Source organism: Oncorhynchus tshawytscha, linkage group LG33 (genome assembly GCF_018296145.1).
Source record: "Oncorhynchus tshawytscha isolate Ot180627B linkage group LG33, Otsh_v2.0, whole genome shotgun sequence".
NCBI lineage: Eukaryota > Metazoa > Chordata > Actinopteri > Salmoniformes > Salmonidae > Oncorhynchus > Oncorhynchus tshawytscha.
The window spans coordinates 28927961-28953357 of record NC_056461.1 but is presented as its reverse complement, the minus strand read 5'-3'; the positions used below and the strand labels follow the sequence as shown (position 1 = coordinate 28953357).

The following is a 25397-nucleotide window of genomic DNA, read 5'->3' as shown; positions in this document are numbered from 1 at the left end:
TGCTGGTGGAGATTATAACAGTACATGGCCAAGATGTTCAAACGTTCATAGACAATAATAATAATAATCACAGTGGTTGTCCAGGGTGCAACAGGTCAGCACCTTATGAGTAAACATCAGTTGGCTTTTCATAGCCAAGCATTCAGACTTAGAGACAGCAGGTGCGGGCATCTTTCACTACATTTTACGCTTTCAACGGACAATCATAGTTCGCATAACGGTTAAAGCAATAATTTCACAAGTAAGATAACTCTGACAGCAGAGATAACATCATTTAAATGCACTCAAGCGTAGTGGTCACGCGGGGCCCCAACTCCGGGTGCTCTTGCGCAGTGTCCTGTAGAATAACAGCTAGGCTATAGGCTACACGGCTGTGCACGTTAAGATAGCCTACCAGCCTGACATTTTCATTCTGCGCAGTTCATTTATAGAAACCTAGTCACAACGCCTGCTGAATTTGGAGGTTGTGATTTCTTGGGTGCATTTATTACGGTCTCACTCTGACTCTATTCTCAATCAGATATTATTAGGGCGCTGTGTGAGTGATGAGAGAGTGGGTTCCTCTCTAGGAAAACAGTTGCACCGGTCAGGCAGCAGGTAAGCAGGATCGAGACGCAGGCAGCTGTCCCGTTAACTGGGCAGTCTGCATCACACGTACAGATGCTCTTCTAGTAGCCTATTCATGTAAATGAGCTAAACACACATCTCAAGGATATGTTTACTGGAAATAAGGCTCTAGGTTACTGTGTTTTCACATTTTATGCCACTAAACTCGCGTACCGGGACCGGCGCCAGGTTTATTACCTTTGACAGCTCGCGCAAGCGTCACTGACTGCTGTCATTCTCCACGGTATGTACTTGTCTCTCTACGGTATCTATTTGTCATTCCCCGAGGCGTAGTATATATTTCAGACGCGTCGAAGAAAACCGTATACCGTGAAGTCCTGTCTTTTTGAGGATTGAAAGAAAGCGTAGATGTTTCTGTCCGTATCCTGGACCGATTCAATTGGATAAGTCTATTTTACCATGCCCTGCCTTGCGCCAGTTTGAGACCGATTCCTTGTACACCTTTCAGATAAAAGGTAATGTATTTGTCTGTGTGCGCAACCATACAGCAGGCATCTGTCTATAGGCTATGTGATTATTATTGTATGTTGGTTGATGATCATACATTCTTGTTTTGTATTTTCTATGATGTCAGTGTGCCCCAGCAGAGCGGTGCATGGCTGAGGAGAGCTGTATTAAGTGATGTTATAGATCTGTTATAAACTTTGATGTGTGACAGATGGGTAGAATAGAATCCCCAGGCCATTACACTCTTAATCCACCTATTTGACTCCACCTCTGCTGAAATAGCCATTATCAACAACATTTGTGGTGGCTTTTCACTTTCCAATATATTGATGTATTGACACACCTTCAATGACCACAACCACAATATATTATGTTTAGGCTACCCTTGCACAAGCAAGTGGTCACATGTGCCCTTCAATTTTCAGAGCCACTCTGAATGTCATAAATAAATTAAGGGGGTCAGGGCCAGCTCTAGCATTTTGGGGGCCCTAAGCGAGATTTGGTTGTGACTGTCAGTGACTGACAAAACAAAACAATTTTGCCTGGAACCGGCCCTGAGGAGGGTATTTTTTCTTCTTCTGTAGGTCAGAGGACAAACAATGTGGTTGGTAAGTGAGCTGTCACACCTGCCACTGGCCTATAGGCTACTTCTCATAGAGAGGGGGACTATGTAGACCACTATGTGGCTCATCTGTTGACATTTGTGTTGTGCGCTGTGTCCCTCTATATCTGCTGCTGCAGTGGGTTAGTGTTGCATCTCTAAACACACATTCTCGCTGCCACAGAACATGTGTGTGTTAGAGGTTATTAGAAAGAGACCTAGCTAGTTCTACCTGAGGCAGAGGAGCATGATATATTGGTTTCATGCACAGAAAGCCAATCTTCCCCCCTCCATCTCCAAAACATACAGTAGTTGAAAGGGAAGACACAAGGAGGGAATGGGGTAGAAAGGGGGTTGGGGGACTGAAATATGTTGCTAAGCAACAGGGAAGTAGACCAGGATGGGGGAGAAAGATGGTACCCACCAGCTTGCCTGTGGTTCAGTATGGTGATGTCAGCAGTGGTGTCGGAGGACTAGGGGGCAGGAGGTGGACAGGTACTCAATGTGAGCCAGCTCCCCCCACTCGATTCTGGCTCCATGCCAATCCCCCCTCTTCTCGGGCCACAGGGCTCTGTGATAGATGGAGAGATGGTCTGTGACCAGAGGGAGGACGAGGGAGGGGGTTGTGAAGGACAAACAAACACAGGTCACTCATCTTCTCATTCTACATTGGTATCAGTTACACAACAGAGGACTCTGGTGGGAGGAGCTATAGGAGGACAGGCTCATTGTAATGGCTGGAATGGATTCAATGGAACAGAGTTAAACACGTTGTTTCCATGTGTTGGATGTGTTTGGTACCATTCCATTGATTCATTTTCAGCCATTAAAATGAACCTGTCCTTCCATAGCTTGTCTCACCAGCCTCCTCTATTACACACCCAGCCCAGCAGACTGCACATTCCTCTCTCTATCTCACAATCGCTCTCCCATCCCTTCACCATGATTTGTGGTTACTAACCAGGTTGATGGATCAAATGCAGCATAAACAAAGCAGCACAGATCCAGCCAGACCTTCTGGACAACCTGGGAGGAATACTTTTCCAGCACCTGCTCTACCCCGGCGACCAACAGCTCAGGACACCTCTATCCCCAGTCCCACAGGGGGGTCTGGGAAACTCCCAGGACTGGCCTCAGGTGTACGTCAGATGCCAGACCAGGTGAGGCTGGAGCATGTACAACCTGGGTCCAGTCCTGCAGTTCCAGTCTATTTCAGCCGTCCCAGACCTACTGCACTAAATTCCTCCAGAGATTCAGAGGCTGATATGAAGGATAAGGCCTCTATTCTAAACCGCATTCCTGGACCACACAGCTCCATCTCCCTGTCCCAGTCCCCTACAGAGTCTTCCCTGTTGTCCCACAGCCCTCAGAGTCCTCACAGCACTCAGCCTTACACCGGCCAGCCTTACCTCAGCCCCCAGCCTAACCTGCCTCAGCCCTGCCTCACCCCACCATCCAGCCTCAGCCCAAAACCAGGCTCCAGTCCACAGTCCCAGAGGACCAGCTCCCCTCTGGGCGCTATGGAAAATCAGCCACAGACTGAAGGAGAAACGGATCACGGTTTCAGGTGAGACAGATCACGACTGATGATGCCAAGTACTATTTTAGTAGCATGCCCACTGTATGACATTTGTTCTAAAGTTTCTACTCCCTAACTAAATATAGTAACATGTTGTCTCCATGGAGATAGTTTTCTCTTTCTTGGCAGACCAGCTAGGCAGAACTCAGCCTCAGTGATTGAAGCCATTTGCAACATGATGGGTTGATTTGAGCCAGTGTGTCACATGAATCAAATGTCATACATCTCAGTAAGAGCTGTCTGAAGTGGACAGAATGGATGCAGGCTGTACATTTCCTTGACAGAGGTCCCAGAACCCCCACTGGTCACTGTACAGTATGGGTTCAACACTTAACATTGAGCTATACATTATTACATAATAATTACATTGTGACTACACAGTTATGATTGCAAATCACTGTAACGGGAAAGTAATGTATGTGTTTGCATAACTAGTGATAATGTAGGATGTGCATGCCCACCTGTGTTGTCCTCTAATAGGGTGCACATTGTCACATGGAATGTGGGCTCTGCTGTTCCCCCTGATGACGTCACATCTCTGTTTGGGCCGCATGCTGGCGATGGGAGTACAGACATGTTTATCATTGGGTGAGCTTCTGCTCCAATCACAACGGTGCCAGGGAGACAGCCTTGAATGTCTCTCCTCCATCATATCTCTATCACTGTTCTGATCTCTCCTCTACTACCTCATCTATCCATCCAAACATTTTCTCATTGCTCTTCTGCTCCCACTGAGTTATGAGTTGTTCTTCCTCTCTTCCTCCCCACTCAGGCTTCAGGAAATGAATTCTATGATCAACAAGCGGCTGAAGGACGCTCTCTTCCACGACCAGTGGAGTGAGCTTTGCATGGACACACTCAGTCGCTTTGGATATGTGCTGGTCAGTAAGGAGTTAGCGCGCTATGATGTCACTGTCTCAATCTCTATAGGGACAGTTACTCACGACAGTCGTGACAGACAGAGTATAATGTCAAACATCTTATCTAATGGTTTGTCTTCTTAATGTAAGATTATTTCTTCTTTCTCCTCTCTCTTTATCTCTCTATCTCTCTCTTTATCTCTCTCTCTCTCTCTCTCTCTCTCTCTCTCTCTCTCTCTACCCTTCTCTTCTCATCCTCCTTAATCACTATAGGTGGCGTCCCAGCGTATGCAGGGGGTTCTGTTGCTGGTGTTCTCTAAATTCTGCCATCTTCCATTCCTGAGGGGGGTGCAGACAGAGAAAACACGCACAGGCCTCGGGGGCTACTGGGTGAGTGTCACCCATGGCAACCCCTGCTCTAAAATAGGAGCTTGTCAGTAAATGCACAGTCCAAAAACCCTTGTACACAAATAGTTTTTAGATTGCATAAAAATATGTTAATATGCCAGGGAGAGAGAGTGTGTGTGTGTGTGTGTGTGTGTGTGTGTGTGTGTGTGTGTGTGTGTGTGTGTGTGTGTGTGTGTGTGTGTGTGTGTGTGTGTGTGTGTGTGTGTGTGTGTGTGTGTGTGTGTGTGTGTGTGTTCCTGTGCATGTTGATGTCAGCATGACTACTGGCTGCTGGTGCAGTCTCCTTTTATCTGAGGTCAGTGCAGCAGGACTGTCAGGCTGTCTGGTTCTCTGATACCATGCCATCTGTCCTTTCATGCTTATCACAGTGGATGTTTGATTACAGAGACCTGGAGAGCATCCATGTTTAATCCATCAATGTGTGTGACATTTTCACATTCTCTCTCTATCGCTCTCTTCCCTGCCCCCAGGGTAATAAAGGGGGTGTAAGTGCGAGGATGACGATGTTCGGCCACCCGGTGTGTTTCCTGAACTGTCACCTGCCGGCTCACATGCGGAACCTGGAGCAGCGCATGGAGGACTTTGAGAGCATCCTGCAGCAACAGCAGTTTGATGGCGCGACCGCCTCGGGTGTGCTGGACCACGAGTGGGTCATTTGGATGGGGGAGGGCTGATGTAAACAGTATGTGTAGGGCCACAAGTTTTTCCCACCTGTCCACCGGGCGGCAGTTAGCCTAGTGGTTAGATCCTTGGACCAGTAACCGAAAGTTTGCTAGTTCGAATCCCTGAACCGACTAAGTAAAACAAAACTGTCGCTCGGTACTTGATAAAGGCACTTAACCCTAATTTCTCCCGGGTTGCTGTCAATAATGGCTGATACCATGCCGTGACTCCACTCTCTGAGGTAGTTGGGATATGTAAAAAACACAATTCCATTTCACCACACATGTACATGTGTGAAACATAACAAATATAAGACCCCCTTATTTGACCTTTGGGAGTTTTTCCTTGGTCATATGGTCACGAAATACTCCTAATTATGTGGTCTAATGATCAGTCGTTGGCTCATGGAGTGGTCGATGAAATGGTTATTTGTTCTTCTCCCAGCGTGGTGTTCTGGTTTGGGGATCTTAACTTCCGCATCGAGAACTATGACATCCATGTGGTGAAGAGTGCCATTGACAGCAATAAGCTCCCTTTGCTGTGGGAGCGAGACCAGGTGAGAAAGCTGTAGAATCTACTTATTTGACATTAAAAAAAGTCCAAATGGAATTTTCTGGAAGTCATGATTAACTTTGGAAACAAAGACTGTTGATTCATTACCAATAGAGGGAGCTATAGCACCACAAAAATTAACCTACGCCCAATAATATTTATTCACTCAGTGACTACATCAAGTCAAACGAGCTACTTTGATGATTCATTGGTATATATATATTTTTTTCTCTCTCTCTCCCTTTCTCTCTCTATTTCCATCTCTCTCTCTTTTCTCTTTCTCTCTCTCATTTGTTTTGCAGCTCAACATAGCTAAAAACAGTGAGTCCATCTTAGATGGCTTCTTAGAAGGCCCTCTAAAATTCCCCCCCACATATAAGTTTGATGTGGGGACACACACATACGACACCAGGTATGTGATTCTGTGTAGAGAAATACACGGTTTGTGATTGATGTGATGCTCCCTCCATTAACTGATTCACTGACCTCCAGTTCCCACTATTATCTCTCTCTTTGTACCTCTCACAGCAGTAAAAAGCGAAAGCCAGCATGGACAGACCGTATCTTGTGGCGTCTGCGTTGTACGGGCTCTCCTGTTCCTACCCACAATGCCGCTCTGCAGCGTGGCCTAACCTCGTGGCTGGGTGGGGCAACCAAGGTGGTGCAACACTCCTACCGCAGTCACATGGGCTACACCTGCAGTGACCACAAACCGGTCTCTGCTGTCTTCTCATTACATGTAAGTCCAACCTCCCTGTGACCCCTGAACTCTCACCCCAGCAGTCACACTGTTTGATGTTTATCCAGATATGGTGAAAACCTTCACAGTTACTGACACATTATAACACTAGTATGACCTCACATCGTTAGAATCAGCCTCAGAAACGATCTTCCTTTCCATCTGTCTCTGTGTCTGTTTTCACTATCATACTTTCTCCCCCAGTTCCCATTCAAAGTGGACCTTCCTCTTGTAACGTTAGAGTATGAGAAGGAGTGGACTAAAGTTTCTGACGCTACAGTCAGATTCACTGTGAGGTCCAACTTCCAGCGCAGCTCATGGGACTGGGTTGCAATATACAAGGTAACTGTGACTTCAACTTTAAACCAGTGAGAGTTCATATTTGCTCTCACACATACCTACAGTACATTGCCTTCAGAAAGTATTCACACTTTACTTTTTCAAACAATGTTATAGCCTGAATTTTTTGGTTGATAAAATATCGATTTTTTTTATCACTGGCTTCCACAATATACCCCAAAATGCCAAAATGGAATTGTGTTTTTAGAGATTTTTATAAATTAATCAAAAAAAATGAAAAGCTGAAATGTCTTGAGTCAGTAAGGAAAAGAGAAAGGGGATACCTAGTCAGTTGTACAACTAAATGCTTTCAACTGAAATGTGTCTTCTGCGTTTAACCCAACCCCTCTGAATCAGAGAGGTGCGGGGGGTTGCCTTAATCGATATCCACGTCTTCGGCACCCGAGGAACAGTGGGTTAACTGCTTTGCTCAGGGGCAGAATGACAGATTTTTACCTTGTCAGCTCTGGGATTTTATCCGGCATCCTTTCGATTACGTGCCAAATCAGTATTCAACGCCTTTGTTATAGTAAGCCTAAATAAATTCAGGAGTAAAAAGGTGCTGAACAAGTCACATAATAAGTTGCATGGACTCACATGAGTACTCTGTGTGCAATAATAACAATAACATAATTTTTAAATCTACCTCATCTCTGTACCCCACACATACAATCTCTGTACCCCACACATACAATTATCTGTATGGTCCCTGAGACCATGGAGATTTTCCAATGCCTTGTAAAGAAGGGCAACTATTGGTAGTTGAGTAAAAAAAATTAAAAGCAGACATTGAATATTCCTTTGAGCATGGTGAAGTTATTAATTATACTTTGGATGGTGTGTCAATACACCCAGTCACTACAAAGATGCAGGCGTCCTTCCTAACTCAGTTGTCGGAGAGGAAGGAAACCGCTCATGGATTTCACCATAAGGCCAATGGTGACTTTAAAACAGAGTTTAATGGCTGGGATTTCACCATAAGGCCAATGGTGACTTTAAAACAGTAACAGAGTTTAATGGCTGGGAGAGGAGAAAACTGAGGATGGGTCAACAACATTGTAGTTACTCCACAATACTAACAGAATTGACAGGGTTAAAAGAAGGAAACCTGTTCAGAATAAAAAATATTAGAAAACATGCATCCATTTGGCAAAGCAATTCACTTTTTGTCCTGAATGCAAGGTGTTATGTTTGGGGCAAATCCAATACAACACATTACTGAGTACCACTCTCCATATTTTCAAGCATAGTGGTAACTGTATCATGGTATGGGTATGGGACTGGGGAGTTTTTCAGGATAAAAAAGAAACGTAAAGGAGCTAATCACAGGCAAAAACCTTGTTCAGTCTGCCCTCCACCAGACACTGGGAGATGAATTCACCTTTCAGCAGGACTGTAACCTAAAACAGGCCAAATCTACACTGGAGTTGCTTACCAAGAAGACTGTGAATGTTCCTGAGTGGCTGAGTTACAGTTTTGACTTAAATCTACTTGAAAATCTAAGACCTGAAAACAGTTGTCAAGCAATGAACAACAGCCAATTTGACAGAGCTTGAAACATTTTGAAAAGAATAATGGCCAAATGTTGCACAATCCAGATGTGGAAAGCTCTTAAAGACTTATACAGAAAGACTCCCAGCTGTAATCGCTGTCAAAGGTGCTTCTACAAATTATTGACTCAGGGGTGTGAATACTTATGGAAATTAGATATTTGTGTATTTCAGTTTCAATACATTTCTAACATTTCTAAAAACATGGTTCCACTTTGTCAATATGGGCTTAATTGATATCTGTGGTTTTTCTTCACAGGTTGGGTTCAAACATCACAAGGACTATGTAGCATATGTGTGGGCCAAGGCAGATCATGGGTCACAGGTATGATACAAAGCCTGACAAACATACTCTCACAACCAACCTCAAGAGATCCATTGAGATAATAACATTACACACACACACACACACACTCACTTGCTATCTTTCCATTTTCTCTATTTTGTTCTTCTCTCTCTTTTTCCTTTTCTCTTCTCAGGTGACATTTACAGAGGAGGATTTACCCAGGGATGCAGGGGAATACATTTTGGGTTTCTATAGCAACAACATGAATACTATTATCGGAGTGACATTGCCCTTTCAGGTCAGGACCCTTCCTGCAGTTTTCATTCCTGTGTTGTTCAATGAACAGAGAATAAAGCAACTGCTTCCCACCCTTTCCTCTACTCTCTTCAACAACCCTCCATCTCCCATAGATCCATGTTCCTGTGCGCAGCCCGACAGCCCCACCAGTATGCCGCTCAGACAGTTCTGACGTCAGCTCGGAGGATGACAGCACACTGGTCCTGCTGGCACCTGCTAGCTCCCGCAGCCCAAGCCCTGGAAAAAGCAAACACCACCATCGTCACCGCCGCAGCCGCAGTCCTGCTCACTCCAACACCCCCATGCCCTCCCTGCAGGGCCTCAGCTTGCACCCTCGTCCCCTAGAGGGCCTACCAAGCAGCCGCTCGCCCTGCTCTGCAGCTAAGAAGGAGCGCCTGGTCTCCCCCCAGGACACACTGCCGTCGCCCATCAGCCCACTCACGCCCCGCAGCCCTGTGTCACCCGGGGGTGGGGTCTCAGCCCCAGAGGCTCTGATTGCTGCCATCCTGGGGGAACACAGGCCAACTCAGGTCACCCCGACAGGGGGCAGGTCACCAGGCAAGACTGGAGAGACAAGTTTATGAGAAGCCCAAGCAACAATCTCTGTGGGGTCATGAATGTGCACAAACATTAAGATAAGACTGTTGAAATGAGGCCAGTAAAGACTATATGATAGAATCTAGGGCTGATATGGTCCATTATTCTGATGCTGATCTGACCCCACACTGTCACTGCGCTCATAAAAGCAGTGCATTGTATGACTTGTAGTTTGCAACATTCCACATGGTAGTGAACCAGTTGTCTCTGTTTCTTAATCTACTTATCAGTGACTTCATCCCATACATACACTGTGTGTCCTTTGGAGTCAGGAGCTAGTCCAAACCGATAACAGTCTAAGTCTTACCCCAAGAAGTGCTTTTGCAGACTCATATCGATACTCTATGTACACAATAAATGTAAAGCCAAAGCAAGAGTAAATCTGCAATGTACAGTACTGTTGTTGTTATGGTAAGTTTAAAGGATGTCTATATGCCCTACCCATATGGGCCGGATCACTTGGTGTGGTAATGATATCCATCTTTCCATGCCCCTAAGCGCCAACTGATATTAAACCACTTCAACCGGTTTCTGAATCTCCCCATCTTGTGTATATGTGTGTAGAATTGTACATGTTTGAGAGAAAAAAACATTCCTGTCTTATTTTCAGAGTGATAAGGATTCTAATGATTTTGTGGTTTGTTTTGGTTGTGGACATATTGGTTGTGTGTGGAAAATAAAATGATAATCCTGAGAAAAATACTTTTGATTTTTGATATCATGCACAGAACATTCAATGGGACAGCTCGTAATTAAAACGTGCAGAGTCCACACAGGCTAATGACCAATCCTCAAACAGGGCTTTAGTTTTTTGAGATATCCCTACCCAAGTTAGAACAAAACATAGCCATGTTTTTTCACATCTCTTGTCTCCATTTATGAAATGGATGGGTGTGTAAAAATATTTTACTGCAAAAGCAGTTAAATTGATAGAAAAAATGACACACATCCTAAACTCCAAAAGTGCAGAATAATGCCGGGCTGGAGAGGGGATCGGCTGCATAAGTTCACAGAACCCAATATTGCACGTTTTAATACTGATAAAATGTGGAATACACATAGTCTGTTCGCTGCCCTACATACACAAACATCATAAGGATATCTTGAAGCATTTTGGAAGTATAGACCTTTAAACATTACCAACTAAAAATATTTATGATGAATGGAAGCTTTAGTTTTTGGGTAGCTGATTAATAGACAACTTTCCAAGTAAAATAAGCTCTTATTCAGTTCTATATGGTCCTGCCTGAAAGAAATATATGAAGTGCCTTCATAAAGTATTCATACCTCTTGGCTTGTTCCACATTTTGTTGTGTTACAGCCTAAATTCAAAACAGATTAATTGAAAGTAAAAACATATTTTTAGAATTTCTTTCAATTCCCCCCCAAAAGAAATATCACACCATTGGCAGCGATTACAGCTTTGAGTCTTTCTGGGTAAGACTCTAAGAGCTTTGCACATCTGGATTGTACAATATTTGCACATGATTATTTTGTACAATTCTTCAAGTCTTGCTGTAGATTTTACAGCCGATTTAAGTCAAAACTCTAACTAGGCCACTCAGGAACATCCAATGTCATCTTGGTTGGCAACTCCAGTGTGAATTTGGCCTTGTGTTTCAGGTAATTGCCCTGCTGAAAGCTAAATTTGTGTGTTGTGAAGCAGACTAAACCAGGTTTTTGTCTAGGATTTTGCTTGTGCTTAGCTTTATTCAGTTTCTGCATTATCCTAAAAAACGCCCTAGTCCTTGCCGATGACAAGCACACCCATAACATGACTGTCACGTCCTGACCATAGAGAGTCCTTATTTTCTATGGTGGAGTAGGTCAGGGCGTGACTGGGGGGTTAGTCTAGTTTATTAATTCTATGTGGGTGTTCTAGTTTTCATGTTTCTATGTTGGTGATTTGTATGATTCCCAATTAGAGCTGGTAATCGTTGTCTCTAATTGGGGATCATATTTAAGTAGTGTTTGTTCCCACCTGTGTTTGTGGGATATTGTATTTTGAGTAAGTGTATGTAGCACCTCTGTAGTCACAGTTCGTTGTTAGTTAATTGTTTTTATTAATAAATGATGTGGAACTCAACATTCGCTGCGCCTTGGTCCGTTTCTACAAATGATTGTGACAATGACGCAGTCACCACCATGCTTGAAAATATGAAGAGTGGTACTCAGTGATGTGTTGTGTTGTATTTGCCCCAAACATAACGCTTTCTATTCAGGACATAAAGTTACTTTCTTTGTCAAATTTTTACTTTAGTGCCTTATTGCAAACAGAATGCATGTTTCTTTTCACTGTCATTTAGGTTAGCATTAGAATGTTGGAGTAACTAGAATGTTGTGGATCCATCCTCAGTTTTCTCCTATCACAGCCAATAAACTCTGTAACTGTTTTAAAGTCACCATTGGCTTCATGGTGAAATCCCTGAGCGGTTTCCTTCCTTTCCTGCAACTGAGTTAGGAAGGACGCCTGCATCTTTGTAGTGACTGGGTGTACTGATAAACCACCCAAAGTGTAATTAATAACACCATGCTCAAAGGGATATTCAATGCCTACTTTTTTATTTTTACCTATCTAACAATAGGTGCCCTTCTTTGCGAGGCATTGGAAAACCTCCCTGGTCTTGTGGTTGACTGTGTTTGAAATTCACTGCTTAACTGAGGAATCTTACAGATAATTGCATGTGTGGGGTACAGAGACGAGGTAGTGATTTAAAAATAATGTTTTATTATACACAGAATGAGTCCATGCAATTTATTATGTGACTTGTTAAGCAAATGTGTACTCCTACACTTATTTAGTGTAGGAGTACACATTTGGTCATTCAGTCATTGAGGATCAATGAGACAACTCAGAGGGTCCAACGAAAGGAAAGAGAATCCAACTCTGGACTCTTGACACCCTCTCCCTAACTTGCCATAACAAAGGGGTTGAATACTTATTGATTCAAGACATTTCAGCTTTTCATTTTTTTAATTAAGAATGTCTAAAAACTGAATTCCACTTTGACATTGTGGGGTATTGTGTGTAGGCCAGTGACACAAAATCTCAATGTAATCCATTTTAAATTCAGGCTGTAACACAACAACATGTGGGAGAAGTCAACAGGTGTGAATACTTTCTGAAGGCCCTGTACAGTTTACATGTTTCTTTTTTTCAAATGTTGTGGCTATTGTAATCTGCTCTGAAGAAAACACCCCTTGAACTCAAAAAGTGCTGAATAATTCCACATAAGCTCATGTAACTCAATATTGAAGCTCTGATGTTGCTAGACCTTGATATACACGTAGTCAGTTGTCTGCGCTACATACACAAATAAACAGCGTCAGGATATCTTCATGCATCTTGGAATTACAGTCCTGTAGACACAGAGAGACAATAGGTAGAAATGTCAACTATGAATATTTATGATGAATGCAAGCTTTACTTTTTGGTAGCTGATTAATAGACAACTTTCCAAGTCAAATGTGCTCTCATTCAGTGCTGTATGGTCCTGTCTGACAAGAATACATACAGTTACATATGTTTTTTGATGTTGTGGCTATTGTAATCTAATCGGCTCTAAGACAAACAAGTTGGGTCAGACACTAAAAAACAGTTTCCTCTGTGGATTTTGTTTGTTCAACCCCTACTCTTGCAATTACATTAGGAGGCCCAACTAAATTTGACTCTAAATCCAATATGGCATCCAAAATCCGACACGGCTGCCACAATACCATTAAATTGTGGTTAAATCACATGTAAATCTTTCAGATGTGTGTACTTGAAAAAGCGCCCCTGGCCTTTTCTACAGTACTGTTCTTATGACCTGTACTCAATACTATTTTTGTGCAATTCAACTTTGTTCCAATATACCTGCCATAATTACATTTGTCTGGATATAGAAAAGGCAGCAGACTGCTTGACATGGCAACACTAAGTAGTCATTGAGGATCAATGAGACAACTCAGAGGGTCCAACGAAAGGAAAGAGAATCTAACTCTGGACTCTTGACACCCTCTCCCTAACTCTACATCTTGCACTCACTGTGGTATAACTTGTGCCTCCGGGATTGGGCTCTTAAGTCACCTTGCTATCATTTAGAAATTAACTTTGTTTCATGGCTAGTCCAATACGACTACCAACATGACCTTCCTCTGGCTCACTAAATTGTGATGCGCATTGGGATATTCCGGTGAACTCCTATGCTGTTCAGGTTGAGCTAACACTACTTTTTCCATAAAACCATGTCTACCATCCTGGCTGTCTGTCCTGGAGATCCCATAGATGTTGACTTGGTGACATGATGGTGTATGGGTAGGATGCAACCACACATAATTACAAGCGCATAAGGCAGGTATGTGTTCACTACAATGAACCAACACAACCTGACAATCATTGACAAGAAATGCCATCAACTTACTGGGCCTTCGCATATGATAAGAATTTAACCTCTCCAATGTCAATGCCATCCCGAATCTCCCAGAACTGTCCTCAATAGGCCCAATCCGACCATCAGTCCTCCACTCGGGCAGTTACTACAACCAGAGACATTTTAAAACTGGACTGCCACAGGTCAGAGGGCCATTCAACAGCCAAAATACCATCTAGAAAGTGCTGGCGTGCGTTGCCCTCTTATGTACCTATTTTGCTACCAACCATAGCTGGCCAACCCATGTGAAACCTGAACTGGACTCACATGTAAATAATGACTTCTCATGTTGGGGTGACTCATGCATTGGTCTGGGGAACTGTGCAGTAATCCCTTTAATAAATGGATCACTAGTCACTTAAAAAAATGGCACTTTAATAATGTTTACATATCTTACATTACTCATCTCATATGTATACTGTATTTTATACCATCTATTGCATCTTGCCCATGCCGCTCGGCCATTGCTCATCCATATATTCATATGTACATATTCTTATTCCATCACTTTACATGTGCGTGTATTAGGTAGTTGTTGTGAAATTGTTAGATTTCTTGTTAGATATTGCTGCACTGTGGTAACTAGACTGGGAGACCAGTCAGGATCGAGAGAAAGCTGAACAGAGCAAAGTACAGACAAGAAAATCTGCTCCAGTGCTCATGACCTCAGACTGGGGCGAAGGTTCACCTTCCAACAGGACAATGACCCTAAGCACACAGCAAAGACAACACAGGAGTGGCTTCAGGACAAATCTCTGAATGTCTTTGAATGGCCCAGCCAGAACCTGGACTTGAACCCGATCGAACATCTCTAGAGAGACCTGAAATAGCTGTGCAGCTACGCACCCCTTCCAACCTGATAGAGCTGAGAGGATCTGCAGAGAATAATGTGAGAAACTCCCCAAATACAGGTGTGCCAAGCTTGTAGCGTCATACCCAAGAAGACTCGAGGCTGTAATCGCTGCCAGAGGTGCTTCAACAAAGTACTTTTGACGTAAAATATTTTTACACAACTATTTCTTTCATGAATGGTAGACATTATGAATGTGAAACAACATGGTTGTGTTTGTTCTACCTCGGGTAGAGTTATCTAAAAAATGTGGGGGCCTTGCCACTAGCTTAACAGGTTTTGTAACAAAGATGTGCACATACCTGACATTTCCCCTCAAGGAGGCCATTAAATATTTACATATTGTGTATATTGGTACTTGTAGTATGGTGATTGGACTGTTTTGAGATTACCTGCTTGTTATAGTGATGAAGACAGGACTAGAACAAGAGAATCAAGCGCACCTGAGGCCTAACAGAAAGCCATGGAATTTATGCTATGTGGATTACAAGATGTAGTTTGCTACATGGATGATGTTGTTGTCTTCGCTGAAAGAGAAAGTGAACCAAAAATTCCAAGACAGAGGGCTGACACTTAACAACATCCTTGGACTAAAGCAGATTGAAATCATTGAACTTGTAGTCACAGTAAAAGGGATAAAACCAGACACACAGAGTGGTTGAGTTGAGTGATCGAGTGGTTCTCAATCAGAGGCAGCTGTCTATCGTTGTCTCTGATTGAGAACCATACTTAGGTAGCCCTTTCCTACCTGTGTTTTGTGGGTAGTTATTTTCTGTTTTGTGTGTCTGCACTAGACAGAACTGTTTTGTTTGTTCCTCTTTGTTATGTTTTGTTCTGGTGTTCAGTTTTATTAAAAATCATGAACACGTACTACGCTGCACCTTGGTCCTCTTCTTTAAACAGCTGTTACACAGCCTGAATTCAAAATGGGAAAAAAATATTTGTTTTCTCATCAACACACAATAACTCCATAATGACAAAGTTAAAACATGTTTTTAGAAAAGTTTGCTAATGTTTTGAAAATGAAATATAGAAATAAGTATTCACACTCCTGAGTCAATACTTTGTAGAAGTAGCTTTGGCAGTGACTACAGCTGTGAGTCTTTCTGGGTATGTCTCTTAGAGCTTTCCACAGCTGGACTGTGCAACATTTGACTACTATTTAAAAATTATTCAAGCTCTGTCAAATTGGATGTTGGTCATTGATAGACAACCATTTGCAGGTCTTGCCATCAATTTCAAAGTAGATTTAAGTCAAAACTGTAACTTGGCCACTCAGGAACAGTCGATGTCTTCTTGGTAAGCAACTCCAGTGTAGATTTGGGATTTTCTTGGTGCTTAGCTCCATTCTGTTTATTTTTTATCATGAAAAAGTCCCTAGTCCTTAACGATACAAGCATCCCCATAACATGATGTAGCCACCACAGAGTGATACTCAGTAATGTGTTGTTCTGGATTTGCCCCAAACATAACACTTTGTATTCAGGACAAAAAGTTCATTGCTTTTCCACATTTTTTGCAGTATTACTTCAGTGCCTTGTTGCAACCAGGATGCATGTTTTGGAATATTTGTATTATGTACAGTCTTCATTTTTTTCACTCTGTCAAATAGGTTGTCAAATAGGTTAGTATTGTGGAGTAACTACAATGTTGATCCACAGCCATTAAACTTGGTAACTGTTTTAAATTCACCATCGGCCTCATGGTGAAATCCCTGAGAGGTTTCCTTCCTTTCTGGCAACTGAGTTAGGAAGGACACCTGTATCTTTGTAGTGACTGGGTGTATTGATACACCATCCAAAGTGTAATTAATAACTTCACTATGCTCAAAAGGATATTTAATGTCTGCTTTATTAAAATGTTTTGCCTATCTACCAATAGGTGCCCTTTTTTGCGAGGCATTGGAAAACCTCCCTGGTCTTTGTGGTTCAATCTGTGTTTGAAATTCAATGATCGACTAAGGGACCTTAAAGATACTTGTATGTGTGGGGTACAGAGATGAGTTAGTAAATGATTTTTTTTTAAACATTACTATTGCACAAAGACTGAGTCCATGCAACTTATTGTGTGAGTTGTTAAGCACATTTTTACTCCTGGACGTATTTAGGCTTGCTATAACAAAAGTGTTGAATACTTATTGACTCAAGACATTTCAGCTTTTCATGTCTAATTCATTAGTAAAAAAAATTGACATTATGGGGTATTGTATGTAGGCCAGTGACCAAAGAAATCTAAATTTAATCCATTTTAAATTCAGGCTGTAACACAACAAAATGTGGGAAAAGTCAAGGGTTGAAAATACTTTCTGAAGGCTCTGTATGTTAAAAATTGTTCAAAAGTTATTTGGATTTATCGGGTGCCTTATCTCCTTGCCTGCGTCATGAGTAATACTTGGACTTATAAGTATCAAGTTTGACTCTGTCTCCATCCTGGGAGTTTTGTGCATTGTGTGCATCTCATGGTCTTGAATCATCTTATAAAACAATGAAAGAAACTGGTGTCTGTCAACTCAAATGAATAAAACTAAAGAATGGAATCAAGAACTGTGATAGAGAACAATAGAACTGGGGAAAAACACCAAATATTTCATTTAGATCAGTAGCCTTTACGTGTCACTCGGTTCAAGTCACTGTATCCAATTGAATGATTTGTTTCAATTATAAGAGGATTGCCTTTTGTATCTGTCTAATGCTGTTAGACACATATACATGTATACGTGTGTGTGTGTGTGTGTGTGCGTGCATTGAGAGTGTTGTGAGGCAAGGAAAGGGGTATTTAGATCTGTCAGTGAGAGGGGGCTTTGAGACAGAGGCTAATGGAAAGCAGCTTATCCTGTCGTAAATCCCTGAATATGCTGAGAAGTCTCCTCACACAAACACACACACTTTCTCCCAATACAAAAGCTACTGTAGGCAGCACAGTCACACCTTGGCATGGCAGACACTCAAAATGAATCTGACAGTTGATTTAAGCAGCCCCAGCTGTTGTGGTGTAGCAAAGATAGGAGTCACTGCCATGACTTCATGACTGAGAGAAACATGCACACATGTTGTGTGGTAGCTGTAGTCTCCCCTGTTCTTTAGCAATCAGAATAATTACTCTAAGGATTAGAAAGGGGATAATCTGAGACTAAAGCTCTGTAGCAGCATGAGACATCACAGGGTGTACAGTACAGAGTCACATGGGGTACCACAACTTGAGGAATTTGTGTGTTTGTGTGACTTTTCAAGTGTTTGCCCATAAGCTCATCTTGGTTTGTGTGTGTGTGTGTGTGTGTGTGTGTGTGTGTGTGTGTGTGTGAGAGAGAGAGAGAGAGAGAGGAGATAGAGAAGGGGAGAAGAAGAGAGCTATTTAGCCTACATTTTGTTACATTTACAAAGTAAAGCATTATTGATATATAAAGATGTGATAAAACACATTTTCATACTCTGATGTTACAAACCTCACTATAGATTAGTACTGGATTATAAATCCTGTCCTGGGCAACTACAGTATAACATTGTAAAACAATGTTTCTGTAAAAATGACATTGGTTTTAATTTTATAAGTAAAAAATACAAAACATATCTAAATATATTCATAGCTACAGTCGTTGTCGGAAGTTTACATGCACTTAGGTTGGAGTCATTAAAACTCGTTTTTCAACCACTCCACAAATGTCTTGTTAACAAACTCTAGTTTTGGCAATTCTGTTAGGACATCTACTTTTTGCATGACACAAGTCATTTTGTTTACAGACAGATTGTTTACAGACAGATTATTTCACTTATAATTCACTGTATCACAATTCCAGTGGGTCAGAAGTTTACATACACTAAGTTGACTGTGCTTATAAACAGCTTGGAAAATTCCAGAAAATGATGTCATGGCTTTAGAAGCTTCCAATGGGCTAATTGACATAATTTGAGTCAACTGGAGGTGTACCTGTGGATGTATTTCAAGGCCTACCTTCAAACCCACTGCCGCTTTGCTTGACATCATGGGAATATCAAAAGAACTCAGCCAAGACTTCAGAAAAAAATTGCAGACCTCCACAAGTCTGGTTCATCCTTGGGAGCAATTTCCAAATGCCTGAAGGTACCACGTTCATCTGTACAAACAATCGTACGCAAGTATAAACACCATGGGACCATGCAGCCGTCATACCACTCAGGAAGGAAACACATTCTGTCTCCAAGAGATGAACATACTTTGGTGAGAAACGTGCAAATCAATCGCAGAACAACAACAGAGGACCTTGTGAAGATACTGGAGGAAACAGGTACAAAGGTATCTATATCCACAGTAAAACGAGTCCTATATCGACATAACCTGAAAGGCCGCTCAGCAAGGAAGAAGCCATTGCTCCAAAACCACCATAAAAAAAGCCAGACTATTGTTTGCAACTGCACATGGGGACAAAGATCGTACTTTTTGGAGAAATGTCCTCTGGTCTGATGAAACAAAAATAGAATTGTTTGGACATAATGACCATCGTTATGATTGGAGGAAAAAGGGGGAGGCTTGCAAGCCAAAGAACACCATCCCAACCATGAAGCACGGGGGTGGCAGCATCATTTTGTGGAGGTGCTTTGCTGCAGGAGGGACTGGTACACTTCACAAAATTGATGGCATTATGAGGCAGGAAAAGTATGTGGATATACTGAAGCAACATCTCAAGACATCAGTCAGGAAGTTAGAGCTTGGTCGCAAATGGGTCTTCCAAATGGACAATGACTCGAAGCATACTTCCAAAGTTGTGGCAAAATGGCTTAAAGACAACAAAGTCAAGGTATTGGAGTGGCCATCACAAAGCCCTGACCTCAATCTAATAGAAAATTTGTGGGCAGAACTGAAAAAGCGTGTGCGAGCAAGGAGGCCTACAAACCTTGCTCAGTTACACCAGCTCTGTCATGAGGAATGGGCCAAAAGTCACCCTACTTATCGTGGGAAGGTTGTGGAAGGCTACCTGAAATGTTTGACCCAAGTTAAACAATTTAAAGGCAATGCTACCAAATACTAAATACCAAATACTTGAGTGTATGTAAACTTCTGACCCACTGGGAATGTGATGAATGTGACATTTCACATTCTTAAAATAAAGTGGTGATCCTAACTGACCTAAGACAGGGAAGTTTTAGTAGGATTAAATGTCAGGAATTGTGAAAAACTGAGTTGAAATGTATTTGGCTCAGGTGTATGTAAACTTCCGACTTCAACTGTATATAATCTTTAAAATGGTCTGCTACAAAAATAAGCACATTCTTCAGTATAAATAGAGCATGAACAGTATGTCCTCAAACTCTAAATATTTATAGTGCCACTAGATTTGATTTGAGGCCAAGCCTGTTCTTGAATGCAGGCCAGAACTACACTATATGTACAAAAGTATGTTGACACCACTTCAAATGAGTGGATTCCTCTATTTTGAGCAACAACAAAAAAAATAGAGCACACAGCCATGCAATCTCCATAGACAAACAGTGGCAGTAGAATTGCCTTAGTGAAAAGCTCAGTGACTTTCAAAGTGGCACCGTCATAGGATGCCACCTTTCCAACAAGTCAGTTAGTCATATTTCTTCCCTGCTAAAGCTGCCCTAATCAACTGTAAGTGCTATTATTGTGAAGTGGAAAGGTGTAGGAGCAAAAAGTGGTAGGCCACACAAGCTCACAGAACGGGACCGCCGAGTGCTGAAGAGCAACACTCACTACCGAGTTCTAAACTGCTTCTGGAAGCAATGTCAGCACAATAACTGTTCGTCGGGAGCTTCATTAAATGGGTTTCCATGGCCCCACACAAGCCTAAGATCACCATGCGCAATGCCAAGCATTGGCTGGAGTGGTGTAAACCTCGCCGCCATTGGACTCTGGAGCAGTGGAAATACGTTCTCTGGAGTGATGAATCACACTTCACAATCTGGCAGTCCGACAGAAGAATCTGGGTTTGGCAGATGCCAGAAGAACACTACCTGCCCCAATTGATAGTGCCAACTGTAAAGTGTGGTGGAGGAGGAATCATGGTTTGGGGCTGTTTTTCATGGTTCAGGCTAGGATCCTTAGCTCCAGTGAAGGGAAATCTTAACGCTACAGCATACAACGACATTCTAGACGATTCCGTGCTTCCAACTTTGTGGCAACAGTTTGGGGAAGGCCCTTTCCTGTTTCAGCATGATAATGCCCCTGTGCATAATGCGAGGTCCATACAGAAATGGTTTGTTGAGATCGGTGTGGAAAAACTTGACTTGTCTGCACAGAGCCCTGACCTCAACCCCATCTTTGGGTTGAATTGGAACTCCGACTGCAAGCCAGGACTAATCGCCCAACATCAGTGCCCGACCTCATTAATTCTCTTGTGGCTGAATGGAATCAAGTCCCTGTAGCAATGTTCCAAAATCTAGTGGAAAGCCTTCCCCGACGAGCGGAGGCTGTTATAGCAGCAATGTTTTAACATCTAGTGGAAAGCCTTCCTAGAAGACTGGAGGCCTTTATAGCAGCACAGGGGGGACCAACTCCATATTAATGCCCCTGATTTTGGCATGAGATTTTCGACGAGCAGGTGTCCACATACTTTTGGTCATGTATTGTATTGTATGTTTGACTAAATACATGAAAGCCTCTGTTTCTCCATGCCACAGCAATCTTCTGAGTGTGCGCCAGACAGTGGAATTAACGGCAACACACTGCGGCATTAGTTTGTTGTCATCTTATAAAATGCCCTCCCTGGCACTCAATGACCTCTTTCATTCTTTTTTTTATTTGCATGTATTGTTAGGTATTACTGCACTGTTGGAGCTAGGAGCATAAGCACGTCGCTACACCCACAATAACATCTGTGTATGCGACCAATACAATTTTATTTGGCTAGCACAGTAAACATCTTAAAGGAAGGGCATCAGAAGATATTGATGAAAACAGGATGATTGATTATGACGCACAATAACAAAGGTTATGGAGGACTAGGCAAAACAACACCACAGTTTTATGTAGGCCTTCTACCCCAGCCAATTGGTGTCTGGACTCTGGACTTTTATAGCACAGGACAGGAGGTAGTGCTCCCTCTCATTCAGTGCATTAGAGGCTTTCCTCAATTGGCCTAGACAAGGCTGCATGTAACTGGTTTAAAAATGACTTGACAGATAGAATTCAATGTGTATCAACTGATGGTGTCCTGCAAGGGTCGATCGGGCCCTCGGAGTGTGGTGTCAGGAAAATAACCTCACACTCAACGTCAACAAAACTAAGGAGATGATTGTGGACTTCAGGAAACAGCAGAGGGAACACCCCCCCATCCACATCGATGGAACAGTAGTGGAGAGGGTAGCAAGTTTTAAGTTCCTCGGCATACACATCACAGACAAACTGAATTGGTCCACTCACACAGACAGCATCGTGAGGAAGGCGCAGCAGCGCCTCTTCAACCTCAGGAGGCTGAAGAAATTCGGCTTGTCACCAAAAGCACTCACAAACTTCTACAGATGCACAATCGAGAGCATCCTGGCGGGCTGTATCACCGCCTGGTATGGCAACTGCACCGCCCTCAACCGTAAGGCTCTCCAGAGGGTAGTGAGGTCTGCACAACGCATCACCGGGGGCAAACTACCTGCCCTCCAGGACACCTACACCACCCGATGCTACAGGAAGGCCATAAAGATCATCAAGGACATCAACCACCCGAGCCACTGCCTGTTCACCCCGCTGTCATCCAGAAGGCGAGGTCAGTACAGGTGCATCAAAGCTGGGACCGAGAGACTGAAAAACAGCTTCTATCTCAAGGCCATCAGACTGTTAAACAGCCACCACTAACATTGAGTGGCTACTGCCAACACACTGTCAATGACACTGACTCCACTCCAGCCACTTTAATCATGGGAATTGATGGGAAATGATGTAAATATATCACTAGCCACTTTAAACAATGCTACCTTATATAATGTTACTTACCCTACATTGTTCATCTCATATGCATACGTTGATACTGTACTCTATATCATCGACTGCATCCTTATGTAATACATGTATCACTAGCCACTTTAACTATGCCACTTGGTTTACATACTTATCTCATATGTATATACTGTACTCGATATCATCTACTGTATCTTGCCTATGCTGCTCTGTACCATCACTCATTCATTCATATATCCTTATGTACATATTCTTTATCCCCTTACACTGTGTATAAGACAGTAGTTTTTTTGGAATTGTTAGTTAGATTACTTGTTCGTTATTACTGCATTGTCGGAACTAGAAGCACAAGCATTTCGCTACACTCGCATTAACATCTGCTAACCATGTGTATGTGACAAATAAAATTTGATTTGATTTGATTCTGGGTCCTGTACTTTTGACTGTTTACATTAACAATATCTACTTGCCTGTAAAAAATTGTAACCTGCACTTGTATGCCAATGATACTGTTGTGTATGCTATTTCCCCAACGGTTAACCAGGCTCTAGCTGAACTACAGTCTGCCTTCATTGTATTACAGAAACAGATTATTGATCTGAAATTATTGTTGAATGCAGGTAAAACTAAATATATGTTGTTCTCTAGACTGCATTAAACTAACTCTGGTGATTTAAGCTTATGTCCATATTGATCGTGTCTAGCTTATAAATATCTGGGCATCTGGATATATGAAAAACTGTCTTAAAAAGTGGGCTTATTCTATAGAAATAGGTCCTCCCTCTGGCTAAGTAGTAGAAAGCAGATTATTCAGTCGAAGTTCCTATCGGTCCTAGACTATGGCGACATCATCTATTGAAAGCAGCTGCCACCTCATTAAAGCCGTTAGAGGCACTTTATCGTAGCGCTCTGCGCTTTATTACGGGCTTCAATTTTAGTGCATATCACTACGTTCTCGACCAGAAAGTTGGTTGGCCATCTTTGATGTCCTGTCGGTTGATACATTGCTATTTTCACTTATAAAGTACATTGACAAAAAGTCCCAATGTACAGTGCCTTTGAAAGGTATTCAGACTCCTTGACTTTTTCCACATTTTGTTATGTTACAGCCTTATTCTAAAATGGATGAAATAAAAAAATTGTCCGTAGAGCTCCAAGACAGGATTGTGTCAAGGCACAGATCTAGGGAAGCGTACCAAAAAAAACGCTGCAGCATTGAAGGTCCACAAAAACACAGTGGCCTTCATCATTCTTAAATGGAAGACGTTTGGAACCACCAAGACTCTTCCTAGAGCTGACCCACCAGCCAAACTGAACAATCGGGGAGGTGACAAGAACCGGATGGTCACTCTAACAGAGCTCTAGAGTTCCTCTGTGGAGATGGGAGAACCTTCCATACGGACAATCATCTCTGCAGCACTCCACCAATCAGTCTTTTATGATAGAGTGGCCAGACAGAAGCCATTCCTCAGTAAAAGACATGACAGCCCGCTTGGAGTTTTCCAAAAGGCACCTAAAGACTCTCAGACCATGAGAAACAAGATTCTCTGTTCTGATGAAACCAAGATTAAACTCTGTGGCCTGAATGCCAAGCATCACATCTGGAGGAAACCTGGCACCATCCCTACGGTGAAGCATGGTGGTGGCAGCATCATGCTGTGGGGATGATTTTCAGCATCAGGGACTGGGAGACTAGTCAGGATCGAGGAAAAGATGAACGGAGCAAAGTACAGAGATCCTTGATGAAAACCTGCTCCAGAGAGCTCAGGACCTCAGACTAGGGCGAAGGTTCATCTTCCAAAAGGACACCGATCCTAGCACACAGCCAAGACAACACAGGAGTGGCTTGGGGACAAGTCTCTGAATGTCCTTGAGTGGCCCCAGCCAGAGCCTGGACTTGAACCTGATCTAACATCTCTGGAGAGACCTGAAAATAGCTGTTCAGCAACGCTCCCCATCCAACCTGACAGAGCTTGAGAGGATGTACAGAGAAGAATGGGAGAAACTCTCCAAATACAGATGTGCCAAGCTTGTAGTGTCACACCCAATAAGACTAGAGGCTGTAATCACTGCCAAAGGTGCTTCAACAAAGTACTGAGTAAAGGGTCTGAATACTTACGCAAATGTAATATTTCAGCTTTACATATACCATACATTTGCTAAAATTTCTACAAACCTGTTTTTGCATTGGCATTATGGGGTATTGTGTGTAGATTGATGAGGGGAAAAAAACAATTTAATCCATTTTAGAATAAGGCTGAAATGTAACAAAATGTGGGAAAAGTCAAGGGGTCTGAATACATTCCAAATGCACTCTACCTAACATCTTTACTAAACTTTAGAAGAGAACTCATCTGTAAAAGAGACCTTGGTCTCAGTATGACTCCCTGATAAAATAAAGGTTCAATTTAAAAAAAATATTAGGGCATTATTTCCACTAAGTTCAAGTCAATTCAATTAGACATCTTTAGACTTAATCATCTCAAGGGACATTTATACATTATCACTCATCCAGCATTACATAAGCCCATTACATACAGTACCAGAGAAAAGTTTGGACACACCTACCCATTTAAGGGTTTTTCTTTATTTTCACTATTTTCTACATTGCAGAATAATAGGGAAGACATCAAAACTATGAAATAACACATATGGAATCATGTAATAACCAAACAAGTGTTAAACTAATCAAAATATAGCCACTGG

General features: G+C 42.4%; 1 protein-coding gene across 2 annotated transcripts; it reads left to right on the top strand.

Annotated features, from left to right (window-relative positions):
• Positions 1-309: 309 nt before the first annotated feature.
• Positions 310-10247, top strand: LOC112231096 (inositol polyphosphate 5-phosphatase K). Of its 2 annotated transcripts, none has more exons than XM_042311463.1 (13): positions 310-597; positions 2640-3242; positions 3735-3842; positions 4027-4135; positions 4388-4504; positions 4993-5168; positions 5630-5741; positions 6040-6149; positions 6266-6476; positions 6681-6818; positions 8625-8690; positions 8845-8949; positions 9062-10247. In XM_042311463.1, the coding sequence occupies exons 2-13, from the start codon at positions 2644-2646 to the stop codon at positions 9530-9532; spliced, it is 2322 nt and encodes a 773-aa protein (XP_042167397.1). In that variant the 5' UTR covers positions 310-597; positions 2640-2643; the 3' UTR covers positions 9533-10247. The 2 variants fall into 2 exon arrangements, with proteins under 2 accessions (XP_042167397.1, XP_024253404.2); XM_024397636.2 differs by having other exon boundaries at positions 310-1082.
• The last annotated feature ends 15150 nt before the right edge of the window (positions 10248-25397 follow it).